The sequence below is a fragment of the Mustela putorius genome, unplaced genomic scaffold, assembly GCF_011764305.1.
Source record: "Mustela putorius furo isolate JIRA1106 unplaced genomic scaffold, ASM1176430v1.1 tig00000695_pilon_pilon_pilon, whole genome shotgun sequence".
In the NCBI taxonomy this organism is placed as follows: Eukaryota; Metazoa; Chordata; class Mammalia; order Carnivora; family Mustelidae; genus Mustela; species Mustela putorius.
The window spans coordinates 5,918,210-5,931,203 of NW_025421447.1; the positions used below are offsets into that span (position 1 = coordinate 5,918,210).

Sequence of the window (12,994 nt, forward strand, 5' to 3'; positions counted from 1 at the left end):
CCCAAGGGATTTTCAGTGTTACAATGTGAGAAGGTCATTGAAAGGCCCACGCTGGGGTGCACTATGGCACCCACCTTGGCGCAGACTGGTTTGTTGCAGTCTTACTCATAAAGGGGTGTTTTGTCTGAGCCGGTAGAGGTGGATGTGAGGTTGTGCAGGCAGGGGATAAAAAAACCAGCCTTGGGGCGCCTGGGTGGCTCAGTGGGTTAAACCTCTGCCTTCGGCTCAGGTCATGATCTCAGGGTCCTTGGATCGAGCCCCACATCAGGCTCTCTGTTCAGCAGGGGAAGCCTGCTTCCCCCTCTCTCTGCCTGACTCTCTGCCTACTTGTGAACTCTCTCTGTCAAATAAATAAAATCTTAAAAAAAAAAAAAAAAAAAAGCCTTTCCTCGCATCTGTGTTATGTTAATGAACCTTGTGCAACTCCCTGGACAAAGACTCTTGTAGTTTTGAAGCGAGGTGACCCACTGCAGAGCTAGTATAAATGGGGTGGGCTCTGGGGCTCATTGATTGCTTTTGAAACAGCCCGGGAGTTTTACCACGGTTTTGTTTTGTTTTTTGTTTTTTGGGTTTTTTTTTAACTTTATTTACTTATTTGACAGAGAGCACAAACTGGCAGAGGAGCAGGCAGAGGAAAAGGGAGAAGCGGGCTCCCTGATCAGAGCCCAACATGGGGCTCGATCCCAGGACCCCCCACGATCATGACCCAAGCCAAAGGCAGACGCTTAACCTACTGAGCCCCCCAGTCCTCCCTTTCTTACTTCTGATGTGGCTTAGTTTCTGCTTCCCCTTTGTTACCTTGAGTCCTTAACTACCGAAGCTTTTTGCAACTCTGCCATTCTGACACAGCCTAGTTCTGCCAGAAGCTGCTGGGGGAAGTAAGGTGTAGGTCACTGAGCATAGCTTGGGGGCCTTCTTTTTCTGGGCGCTTCACTGCTGCTCCTAGCTTCCTGGTCCCAGAGCAATGCCATGGCTTTGGAACTGGGTGCACGCTGGGAAGCGTGTTTGTGCATACGGGGGGAAGGAAGTACACGTCCAGATGGAGTGCACGCAGTGGTGATTTGCTCACGCTGGGGGAAGGTTGTGCACGTCGGGATGGGGTGCACGTCGCGGCGGGGTGCACGCAGGGGGAGGTTGTGCGTATGGCCGCGGGTTGCACGCAGAGGCGGGTGCACGCTGGGCGGAGGTCGCAGGGATTCAGAGGGTCCGCCGGGAGCGGAGCGGCCCTGACCTCGGAGGCGTCCAGCAGGGGGCGCGCCTAACTCGGAGGCTCGCTCGCGCACTGCGCCGGCGCGGAAGCGCTCCCGGCAGGGGCGGGACTTCCGGCGGCGCGCGGGCCTGGATCTAGGGCCTGGGCTCGTCCTTCGCACCGCACGTGTCCGCCGCCGCGATGCTCCCTCTGCTGCGCCGAGTGCCCCGCGCGCTGGGCTCCGCGGCCGCCGTGCTCCGCTCCGCGCCCGCCCCGCCGCCTCGGCCGCTGCTGCAGCCAGCGCCCCGGCCTTGCGTGCGGCCGTTCGGGTCGCTCCGAGTGCGCGCCGGCCTCCTGCGCTCCCGCGGGCCCTGCGGCTGCGGCTGCGGCGCGCTGCACACGCAGGGTGAGGCTCGGGTCGGGGCCGGGGGTCGGGGTCGGGAGCCTTCCCCGCCGGTGGACCACACCGGGCCGCGGCCGCGTGGGTGGCGTTTCCCGCCTTCCCCCTGCAGGTCGGCGTTTCGGGCAGAGCCGCTTCCACGCCCTGGCGGCCGGCTTCGCCCCTCGCCTGCGAAGGGGACTCTGCGGTGGCCGGCGGTCGGGGTGGAGGGCAGGAGGTCATGTCTGTGCGTAATTGGGAGCTTCTGGCTTCGCGGTGGAGCGTGGCGGTGGGACTTCCCTGTCGGAGGCCTTTTTCCAGAACTGGGCTCGTCCTGGCGCCGCGGGCACCCAGCACGGCCACCGGTGTGTCCTGAGGCCTAGCGGGTGGGACTCAGCCGGTTCCCGAGTGCGGGAGTCCCCTCACCAGCAGGAGTTACCAGGAACAGCCCCAAGGCCAGATTTCTGGCTGCAGTCGCCGCCCTCCGCTTCCTTTTTAGGATTTGAACAGGGTCTTTTCTCTCTTTTCCTTTCGGACTTTCACTGTAGGAGATAAAGCTTTTGTGGAGTTCCTGAGTGATGAGATTAAGGAGGAAAGGAAGATCCAGAAGCACAAGTCCCTCCCCAAGATGTCAGGAGGCTGGGAGCTGGAAGTGAACGGGACGGAAGCCAAACTCGTGCGGAGAGTTGCCGGGGAAAAGTAAGTGTGGAGAGCCTGCAGGTTGTGAGGACCGACTCCCTGAACTTGCGAGGACTGCCCTGCCTTCTCCCAGAGCTGCCTTTAGTAGAGCAGGTCCTCGGACGCCCGATGTCCAGTTGGTCATTCGCTGCACACAGATGTGCCAGGAGCTGGCTTACTCGGTAAGGCAGGAAAGGATGTCGCTGGAGGTCTCTTGGACTGTAGAAGCTGTTGCCCTGGTCAGGCTGTGCTTGAAGGCAGACACACGGACTCAGACTCTTCTAAAGACATATTAGAGCACGAGTGGGGGTGGGGGCATCAGAAGCAGAGGGAGGGGCAGACTCCCCGCTGAGCAGAGACCACCCCACCCCCATGCCTGGCTTGATCTCCGGATCCTGAGATCATGACCTGAGCCAAAGGCAGACGCTTAGTCGACAGAGCCACCTGGTTGCCCCAGATTCAGAAATTCATACAGTGCTGACTGAAGCAGATTGGCCTCAGGTTTGCGGTGCAGACTCTTGCACTGGGGTGGGCCCTGCTGCGGGAAACCACGTTTATAGCAGGGAACACGCAAGCCGCGGGCCTCCCCTGTGAGCAGATGAGGACACGGGGCTGTGAGTGTCCCCGGGAGAAAGGTGGGGAACTTCCCACCTCGTTCCACGGCTGATCGTTTGCTCTTTGAGTAAACTTCTGTACCTGCTGTAAAGGAGGCTTCTGCTTTTCTCTGCCCCTGGTGTCAGTCCCCACCCACACACACCCTGTGACATCCTGAGCCCTTGTCCTGGGGTGAGTCACAGCTGGTTTAGGGTCACCGTGAATCGTGTTCCTGTGACTAGAACTGCACCTGTGCGCCCAGGAGCTTGGCTTGGTCAGCACAAGGGCAGACGAGACAGTCAGTGTGACTGACCATGACTGCTAGCATTGCGGGGCGGGACAGCACCTTCCTGGCAAGGCAGTGCGTGGGGATCCTGAGCGAGCTGGTGCTGCACGTCCCCTCCCTGCTGTTGCCCTCCTGGCTCCGGAGCAGGGTTGGGCGGCAGAGGATTCTTGGAGCCGAGCTGTCACCAGTTGAGTGTTTCTGGTCTGCTTCGTGGTTATAAAACTTCCCGCCGCTGTTTTTGAAGAATGGATTTGGGGGCACCTGGGGGGCTCAGTCAGTCAGTGTAGCGTCTGCCTTCAGCTCAAGTCATGATCTCGGGGTCCTAGGATAGAGCCCTGCATAGGGCTCTCTGCTCAGTGGGGAGCCTCCTTCTCCCTCTGCCTGCCTGCCACTTCCCCTGTTTGTGCACTCTCCCTCAAATGGATAAGCTTAATTTAAAAAAAAAAAAAAAAAGGAGACAAGAGGCTCTGTAGGGCAGCATAGTGTCGGGGAGCCTCCCTCCTCCCCGCGGCCCCTCTGGGTCCTCTGCTGAGGGCAGCCCTTGGGTGCCTCTCTCCCCCTCCCGCCATGGGCAGATTTTCGCAGGGAGGAAAGGTGTTAAAGGAAGCTTCTGTTGGGTCCCACCGCTCTCTGGGCTCCTCAGCGCTCACGGATATGCTCCTCAACGCTCACCCCCAAGATAGGGTGGACACTGCCGCCCTCCCCCACCGGGACTGCATTTGGAGAGATGAAGCGGGGCTTGTTGACTTCTAGCAGCTGGCGCGGAGCATGCTGTGGCTGCAGGGGTTTGCCGCTCACAGTTTGGACACATTGTTGTGGTTTGGCACATAGTTTCGGTCACCCTTGTAACTGTAGCCACACTCACTGCTAGTTCCCTCATCTGCAGGGCCCCGCTGGGCCATTCTCTGCTTTTGCAGGGTCACTGTCACCTTCAACACCAACAACAGCATCCCACCCACGTTTGACGGCGAGGAGGAGCCGTCCCAGGGGCAGAAAGCGGAAGAACAGGAGGTGAGTGGACTGCGCCCGGGGAGGGCCTTGGTCTCCCTCGCTCCTTTGCCACTGGGGACAGGCAGGGCCATGGCTGCCTTTGGGCCTCGACTCCCCAAGCCGCGGTTTTGGGCTTTGGCACGAGAACCGTGGGTTCCGCAGGTGTGGGCTCTATGCCGTGGCCGGTGTTCGCTCGGTGGGGAGGAGCCGAACCTGCTTGTACCTTCCCACGATCGGGAGGCTCATCCGGCGTGTTTGCCAGGGATGAATGTTCTAGTGTGTCAGGCTGGCTGTAACACCAGTTGGGGAGCTGGGGCATCAGACTGACATCCGAAAGGCGGACAAGGTGTTTGCTTTGGCCACAGGCCCTCCTGCGTGGGCCCAGTGGGAGCCCAGTCTGCACACGTTATGGGGGGCCGTGGGCCTGGTCTAGGGACTAGCCAGCGTGGGGGCCGCAGGGTCTCTGGACCTCCTGACTAAGCAGGTACTGGGACCATCTCTGGGCTGAGCAGAGAGGATACCCCTTGGCACTCCTGACTCCACCCCAACTGTGACCTCCCTGACGCAGGACGGCTCACAACCACTGGGAGGGCCACTGGGATTGCTCAGCTTTAGGACGGCCACTTAGCCCAGTGCGCTGGCCTGAGTCCTGCCCTGGGACAGAGGAAGAGCCCAAAACGGGCAGCAGGAGTGACATCTGGGAGGTCAAGGCCAGCTTCGTGGTGCACGGGTGGACTAACAGGCCTGGGGGAGAGACCAATTCACAGAGCTGGACCCCGGCTCCAATTTCTGCACTTTAAACCAGGGACGTTCTGTAAGCAAGCAGGGGGCTAACGGCTGTGAGACCCCATAGATAGATGTGTGAGCCTCCGCCCTCTAAAACCGGGTTCAGACCTTGGGGAGGGACAACGAGAAGAGTGTAGCCCAGTCTCTGGAACAGGCCGGTACATGGCTTGAGTGCTGTGGAAGGTTCTAGCTTCCTTGTCAAGGGGCAGGATCATGGAGGGGTTTAGAAGCGGCTAAGGACTGTCCTAACAGTGGTGGTCGTCAGATCCCTGGAACCATGAGCACCCCCTGCCCGGTTCAGGCAACGGACTGATGTGCTTTCGCTTTCCCAGCCTGAACTGACGTCCACACCCAATTTCGTGGTGGAAGTCATTAAGGACGGTGGCAAGAAGGCTTTGGTGCTGGACTGTCATTATCCGGAAGATGAGGTGTGTGGGATGGGGCGCAGGATGGGGAGGAAGGGCACCGGCTTGTCTGGCAGAGACCAGGGAAGCTAGGGGGAGGGCAGGGGTCAAACCGGGGGAGTTGGCAGCGGTAAGTGGTCAGGTTGTCCTGGGAAAGCCTTCACTTTCCCCAGCCCTGTCTCTTTTCAGGTTGGGCAAGAGGAAGAGGAGGAGAGTGACATCTTCTCCATCAGGGAGGTGAGCTTTCAGGCTGTCGGCGAGTCAGAGTGGAAGGACACAAATTATACGCTCAACACTGACTCCCTGGACTGGGTGAGTGTGGGCAGGGGTGCGGCGCAGTGGGGCGGCCCAGCGCCTGGCAGGGGAGCGGCCTGGGATCAGGAAGGCCCGTCTGTCCTCATAGGCCTTGTACGACCACCTGATGGATTTCCTGGCTGACCGAGGGGTGGACAACACGTTCGCAGACGAGCTGGTGGAGCTGAGCACGGCCCTGGAGCACCGGGAGTACATTGCCTTTCTCGAGGACCTCCAGGGCTTCGTCAAGACCCAGTAGAGCACCTGCCGGGCTTTGCCGAGGCGGGAGCCTGCTTGGGAGCCAGATGGACAGGGGCTCGGAGATGGTTTCCTTCCTGCTATCATGGAGAATGATTCAGATTTAAATGACTTCCTTTGCAGTCTCATTTACCCTCGTTTATTGCATAATGTGATAATGGACAATAAAATCGGGCGGTTTCTTCTGTTGTCTTTGCTATTCTTCCCCTCCAGCCTGTGTCCCAACACACCCGAGAGCACAGAGTTTCAGTACAAAATCCGATATAAGTTAAAGGCTGGTATTTACAAAGCCCTGTCCCAGGCAGAGCGAGTCGTGTGCCCCAGAAGAACGGGGAGTGGAGGTCGGCACTAGAGAATCACAGCCCACGTGTCGCAAGCCTGGATTTGGACAGAAGAGAGTCCCGGTCACACACATCATCTCTGTGTCTCAGCAGCAGGGATGCAGGGGTGCCATTCAGATGCCATCATGAGGTGGCCTTGGTGGGGTGTCTGCACACGGGACCCCACCCTGCAGTCCCAGGAGTGGCACATGCTCCAGGAGCTCGAAGCAGGTCCCAGACACGGACTCTGAACAGCCTCCCCGCAGGTCACCGGTGGCTTCTCATGGCCTCATGGGGAGGTGAGGCTCTGTCGCCTGAACCTGGGATTGGATGGGCGTGCCTGCTGCAGGCAGAACCTGAGCCCACTGCCCGTGTGTGCCAGCACACCTTCTGGGGTCTCCCCCTGCAGTCAGGGCGCGCCAGAGCACAAAGCGGTCTCCCTCGATCCTCACCACCACGCAGAGGAGGCCGTCCGCCCACACGGCTGACATCCCAGCTCTGGCGCACTCCGTCCTATGACCACACCTCACCTGGCCACATCCTCACGGTAACCTACACCCGCTCCTCCATGTCCAGGCTGAACCTGAGTCCCCTGAAGTGAAAAACCAGAGGCCTAGTGTCCTTAGACGCTGATGGATGCCTCTGCCTCTCCCTCACTCCTGTGCCATCTTTGCTGTGACTCCCTGTCATCTCTCCCAGGGCTACCAATCCCGCTGCTCGGAGCTGTTGTCCAGGGAGGGGACCCTGGGACTGGGCTGGGGTCCGTGAGGATCCTTTGCCCCCAGACCTGTGTCTTCTGCTGCCCCCATTCCCCACCTGAACCCCCGTCTGCACACACACGAGGGGCCTGCCTCTAGGCCAGGGGCTGGGAGAACACACCCGTGTGTGATCTTGCCATCCAGGACAAGCGCACGGGCAGGTCCCTGTGGTAGTGCTGCGGGGACACAGCTTTAGGCTCAGAGCAGGAGTCGGGCCTCCAGGACGTGGTGACCAGCCAGGCTCACTACATATGTGTGCAAATCATCCTGGAGCCAAAGGCCTTTCAGACCCAGAGCCGCAGGAGCGAGAGCGTGTGGGCCAGAGACCCTGCATATTCGAGGCTCCGGGGGTGCATCTGGAGCAAAGGGAGCAGCCGGCTCTTCCTCAACTCCACCCGCCATGCTCCCTGCCTCCCACCCAGAGGCCGGCAGGGCCCCACCACTGAGCAGGGAGCAGCAGGGGTCCCCAGCACCCGCTCCAGTCAGAGTCTGCAAGCTGTCCCCAGTAGCCGGGCCCACATTCACCTCCAATGACAGCACGGGGCCAGCAGCATGCAGGCAATCCCACCGCTTCCTGCCCCACCGTCCAGCCGTCTGGTAGATGCAGGCCCTCCCTCCCTCGGTGACCTGCTGCCATCCTATTTCCTTCCAGCAGGCCCACACCGGCACGGCCTCTCTTGGTGTCCTGAGCACGGAACCATCGGCCGGGTCTGAGTGCGCCACTGTCTGTCAGCCGGGCCTACCCCTGTCCCAGCCCTTGGGGTGCCCATGGATCTCCTAGTGTAAGTGACACGTTACCTCCACTCTCCCATGCCAGTAAATTCCTCAGAGACTAAACTGTACTTGTAAACATCTCCCAGCCTCAAAAGAATGCCATAACGGAAAAAGAAAAGAGGAAAAATCTACCTGCTTGTATGATTTCTGCTAGGGTGGGAACAATGCCAACCATGGCCGGTTCCGCCACGGGGTCCCATGGGAGGCTTACCACGCAGCTCATGAGAAGACTGGGCTTTTCTTCTGTCCCGTCCGTGACGGAGAACTCAGGCGTGTGCGGACAGTGTGCACCGTGCTCATTGATGCTGTCCTCTAAGCAGGCTCGAAGCTTTTGCTCCGTCAATCCTGGAGACTAGCAAATAAGCCAGTTAAGCTGCAACCTGACCCCACTCACCTCTGAGCCGACAGCCTGAAAATTCCGACTCCTCAAGCCGCCCACTGGGATGGCTCTGCACAGCCTCCCAACGTGCTCACGCTCCTGGCTGCGCTAAACTCCGTGACCGCAGCAACCCTCTGGGTGACTGCCGCCCCCCCCTCCTGCGTCAGCAGCACCAAGAGGGCATGGGGTGCCGCCTCCCCAGTCCCTCTGCCCCCCGCGGCTGCTGTGTCCTTCCCAGGAGCCAGCACTGCGGGGCCCAGGCCTGTCACGCTGTGTTAAGATTGCCATCATATGCGTTCCAGAACCCGACAAAGAGAATGAAAACAATGCTTTTTTCTTTTTTTCAAAGGTAAGGAATGGAATGGTTAGCAAACGCTCAAAAAGAGGGCTTGTTTAAAGAACAGGGAAAGCTGCTGAATCACATCAACGATAGGACAAACTCGAGTCTGCACTCCGCTCCGCGGTGCACTTTAAAGAAGTGGAACCGGGAGGGCAGACCTGCCCCCTCGGGGCCAGATGGGCACGACTCGGCTCCCATCCGCAGAGCCCCGCCTGGGGCCTGGCCAGTACAGATGTGTCTGAAGCAGACCGCAAGATGCTCGTTGTCCCCATTCCCCGCTGCAAACTTTCAGCCATATCACGCCCAGTAAGAAGGTGCCTTCGTGTTTCGGGACCACTGAGGCCTATGTTCAAGTCTAGTTGAGTCTTCCTAAGTGGGAACTTCACACGAAGGCAGATACAAGTGTTTCCAGTTCTCCCTGTAAAGGTCTTGAGCACAGGGCGCTCACCAGCGGGGACCAAATGGCTGGGACAGCCACAGTGTGTGCCCATCCCCAGGCCAGCTCCGTGGGCCCTGTGGGCCCCGTGGGCTCTGTGGCCGCTTCCCAGACACCTGTGTGAGGTGACCAGGGCGCCAGGAGAAAACGCACTCCATCGGCTCCAGCACCAGCAAAGGGCCTCCAGCAAGCGGACACATGTGGGAAGGAGGGACACGGGATGTGCGTGTGGAACACTCACGTGCGAGGAGAGGGACAGGCCACACGGACACGTGACCACGCCGCCTGACACTCTCAGGTTGAACCTGGAAGCAGAGCTGGCATCACAGCGCGCCGGGGCCAGCACCGCAGGACCCCCAGACCCTTGCAGACAGCCAGCCTGCGGGGGGACACGCTGTCCACCCATAATGCTAAAAGAGGTTTGGCATCTCTTACCTCACGCACACAGGACAGATGAGGGGGTTCGCCTCCCACTCAGCCAGCATGACACTGAGACAGCACTCGTCGAACTGCAGGCTCTTCTCGTACTCACTGAGGAGGCACTGTTCTGCGGGGCAAAGGGCAGCTGTAGCGCCCTTCCTGCCTCCCATCCCAGGCCTGTCCCATAGCCCAGCCTCACCCACACCAGACAGGGAGCCCCGCAGGACACCGCCACCCAGCACAAATGTTCGCTGCTCTACCCGGCTTTGTCTTGCTGGCTCCCACCCCTCTCGCCTGTCCCGCGTGTGCATGAGCATGACACGCGGCCCCAGAGGCATCGGGCTCGGGGGATCGCTGGAGAGCTCGGACCCTGCCTGGGCACGAAGAGCGGAGTTTAAAACAATCTGTTCCCCAACAACCATACGCCCAGTCTGTGCTGTTCACAGCCCGTGTTCGCTCGCGTGGCGAGCACACAACCACACCAAGGATGCGGCAGGAAGGAGGGGCAGCAGCGCCAGAAACGGGTCCATGCGCTACAGGTCTACGCAGTATCTACACGGCTATGCCGGCCAACCCCAGCCCGCAGGCCACACCAGCCATCAGTCTTCTAAATCACATCCTGCTGGAACACAGCCGCGCCCATGAGGCCTGTGTCCATTTTCACTCCACAGCAGAAGGCGATCACACGGGATGCAGAGCCTGAGCACCAGGCCCAGGCACAAAGATGCATTCTGGGGAAGAGCCAAGACTTCAGGGTAAAAGCAGGGATTCCTGACACCCGCCTGGAGCTGGCCGCAGAGGACGGGGACAGTCAGGAAGGCATTCTGCTTTGAAAAGTGCTCAGTGCCAGTTTGCTAGAGGCAGGTGGAGGGACCTTGCCCGAGGTCACCTTGGTCAGCCAGCTCCTGCTGGATCTCCTCGAGCACAGCCAGGTCCAGCAGCTCCTCCAACTGCAAGAGAAAGCAGAGTCCCCTCAGCCAGCAAGTCCTGATGACATGGGCTCCAGAGGCTAGTGTGAATAGCTCCGATGCCAAGGAGAAGCCCCTCCCCGTCCTTCCGTAGGAGGTGCCGCCCATGCAGCCATGGCATCCCGCTAGAAAGCCATCAAAAAATGATTAAACCACCCAGTAACAAGATAAGGGCCCTGCATTTGGGGGGAGATGCTAGAGGGCAGAGGCTAAGTACTTGTTCTGCCAAAGCTCCGGAGCGTCTGGGGCCTTCCTAAGCCTGCCCGCCTCACTTGGGGCCTCTGCGAAGCAGGCACAGACCTGAAGGGCTCTTGTGACCATGAAGCACGACTGTGTAGCCAGAAGTCTGGCCTGCACCAGGACACCCAGTAGGGCTCCCGATAACACATTGCGACTACAGATGGCCCTGATGCTTCTGGAACAGCTGGCTGAGGTTTTCTCACATGGACCTCACGGTGCAGACCGCTCTCTCTTCTGCATGGGGTCAGGCTGGGACTCCGTGAAAGCAGAGCTCAGGGGCACAGGACAGGTAAGGACCCAGAGCAAAACCAGGGTTGGAATTCCAAAACCAGGGACGTCTAAGCCAGGGCTCTTCCTCGCACACAGTAAACGGTTTCCGATCCACACCCAGCCGGCGACACTGGCCTAGGCGAGAGTCAGAAAGTTCCTGGATGCCCTCTTGCACAGAGAGGTTGCTAGCGCAGGTCTGCTAAGTCAGAATTTCCACCGAGGGAGCCCGGATGTCTTTGTTTTTAGTTTTGTAGGATGCCATGATACAGAATGTTGGCAGAGCCTGGTGTTTAGGAACCATGGACCTAGAAAAGTCTAACCTGAAAGACAAAAGAGTCTGGGTTCCAAGCAGCTGGAATCCTGACTAGGGGCTGGACGATGGAGGGTGACTGGGACCAGAGGACCAGGGGACACAGGGCAGGCCCTCTCGGTGCTGTAGCACCCTCTCTGGAAGCACATGTCCCATTCTGACCTGGGTCAAGGCCTCTGGACAGCTGTCCCTGGCCCGCAGAGCGCTCCACTCTTCTTCCATCACCTCCTGCACCAGAAGGGGGTTCTGAGCTCTCCTTGGCATGTTGCCTCCAGCCTGGCGGTATCTGTTCAGGAGCCTGTCCCGGCTGTTTCTCAATCTCTCCAGGCATCCCTTGGAAGGAGAAATGGAGCGGAGCCCGTAAAAACAAAAAAAAAACAAACAAAATTAGGGGTGTCTGGGTGGTTCAGTCAGTTAAACATCTGCCTTTAGTTCAGGTCATGATCCTGGGGTTCTGGGATGGAGTCCTGCACTGGGCTCCCTGCTCAGTGGGGCATCTGCCTCTCCCTCTTCTTCTGCCCTTCCTTCCCTCCAGACACATGCACTCTCTCTGAAACTCAAAGTTTTTCTTAAACGAAATGTTACATCAACTGAAACTTATAAACACAAAATTGCAACCATAACCCTAATTACTATTTTTGCATTATTTCTGCGCAGTCCTTATTTGCAGACAAGGGAAGTCATCACGGTTTATGTACTCGGTTCAGCACATTCGGATTTTATTTTAGAGCGAGAACGGGAAAGAGAGTGTGAACTGGGCGAGAAGCAGAGGGAGAGGCTGGGGAAGACCCTTGAGCAGAGGCCGAGCCGAGCATGAGCCCAATGCGGGCCGGATCTCAGCACCCTGAGATCGTGACCTAAGCCTAACCAAGAGAAGCCGGAGTCGGCTCCCCGCGCCCCCCGGGTGGGACCCTCCGCGACAGTGTCCTTCGTGGCAGTGTCCTAACGGCTCGGCCTCCGCTGCGCTACGGCGGGACTTTCCTGCACGAGGGGTTCAGCCGGGGACGACCATCCCTCGCGCCCGAGACCCTCCAGACGCGCGGCAGAGTTCCGGGACCCGCTACACGCTCCTCGACGCAGGGCCCCGGCTTCGGCGGCGGCTCCCGGGAGGCGGGCTCGCGGGAACGCGCTGCCGCCGGAACGGTCCGGGGCGGGGCGGGGACGCCGAGACTCCGCAGCAGACGGCCGCGCCCGCGGGAGGACAGCGGGTCCCCTCAACCCCCGACGCCAGCAGGGTGGGGCGCGCGGGGCCTCGGGGGGCGCGCGGCGGCCGGGCCGGCCCCCCCCCACCCCCGCACGCAGGCCCGGGAACTCACGCAGCGCCCGGCCCGCTCCGTCCCATCCCGCCCCGGGGCCGCCGCCGCCCGGCGCCCCGCACCTGCCTCGCACGGGGGGCGACGAGGGGAGGGACGGCGGCCCCGCCGAGGCCTCCCAAGCCCCGCGCGCACCTGCCGGAAAGCCTCCTTCCACGGCGGCGAGCCCACCGCTTTGTACCGCGATCGGCGGCCCGAGCCCGGCGCCTCCGCCATCTCCTGTCCGCGGGCGCAGCCGCCGGGCAGCCCCGCCCCCACGGCGCGCAGAATCCTGGCCGCTGTAGTTTCCCGGCGCTCCGCGCGTCCGCCCGCGGGGCCTTCTGGGAGGTGCCGACCCGTCCGGGGACCCCGAGGAGGCGGGGCCGCAGCGGTATATGTGAGGTCAGCCCCACCTGGAGTGAGGGAAGTAGGTCTTGAGGGAAGGCTTCGGACGTCCAGGCTTAGCCAGGCGGAGGTGTCCACGCAGCAGTCGGACGCCGCTCTCAAGCTGTCCCCGGGGACTGGCCTTCCCTCAGCGCTGGCCCCGCCTGACGGCCGGCCTCCCCTTCGCCCCGCCCCCGAGGCGCGCGTGCCCGGGCTGCCAGCTCAGTGATTGGCCGGAAAGCTGC

At 60.5% G+C, this 12,994-nt stretch overlaps 2 protein-coding genes across 8 annotated transcripts; one reads left to right on the plus strand and one right to left on the minus strand.

The window, feature by feature from the left end:
• Positions 1–1,310: 1,310 nt before the first annotated feature.
• On the plus strand, positions 1,311–6,043 carry LOC101676730 (complement C1q binding protein). The gene is made up of 6 exons (XM_004760458.3): positions 1,311–1,595; positions 2,117–2,267; positions 4,044–4,137; positions 5,235–5,330; positions 5,496–5,618; positions 5,710–6,043. The coding sequence occupies exons 1-6, from the start codon at positions 1,391–1,393 to the stop codon at positions 5,857–5,859; spliced, it is 819 nt and encodes a 272-aa protein (XP_004760515.1). The 5' UTR covers positions 1,311–1,390; the 3' UTR covers positions 5,860–6,043.
• On the minus strand, positions 5,975–12,945 carry RPAIN (RPA interacting protein). Of its 7 annotated transcripts, none has more exons than XR_006607636.1 (8): positions 12,779–12,945; positions 11,236–11,406; positions 10,175–10,235; positions 9,301–9,412; positions 9,107–9,170; positions 7,922–8,062; positions 7,058–7,621; positions 5,975–6,770 (listed from the first exon to the last, which is right to left on the minus strand). XR_006607636.1 is itself a non-coding variant. In XM_045083191.1 (7 exons), the coding sequence occupies exons 1-7, from the start codon at positions 12,600–12,602 to the stop codon at positions 6,460–6,462; spliced, it is 669 nt and encodes a 222-aa protein (XP_044939126.1). In that variant the 5' UTR covers positions 12,603–12,772; the 3' UTR covers positions 5,975–6,459. The 7 variants fall into 7 exon arrangements, 4 of the variants coding, with proteins under 4 accessions (XP_044939126.1, XP_044939125.1, XP_044939127.1 ...); XR_006607635.1 differs by lacking the exon at positions 12,779–12,945 and adding an exon at positions 12,522–12,772; XM_045083191.1 differs by lacking the exons at positions 7,058–7,621; positions 12,779–12,945 and adding an exon at positions 12,522–12,772 and having other exon boundaries at positions 5,975–6,498.
• Between the last annotated feature and the right edge of the window lie 49 nt (positions 12,946–12,994).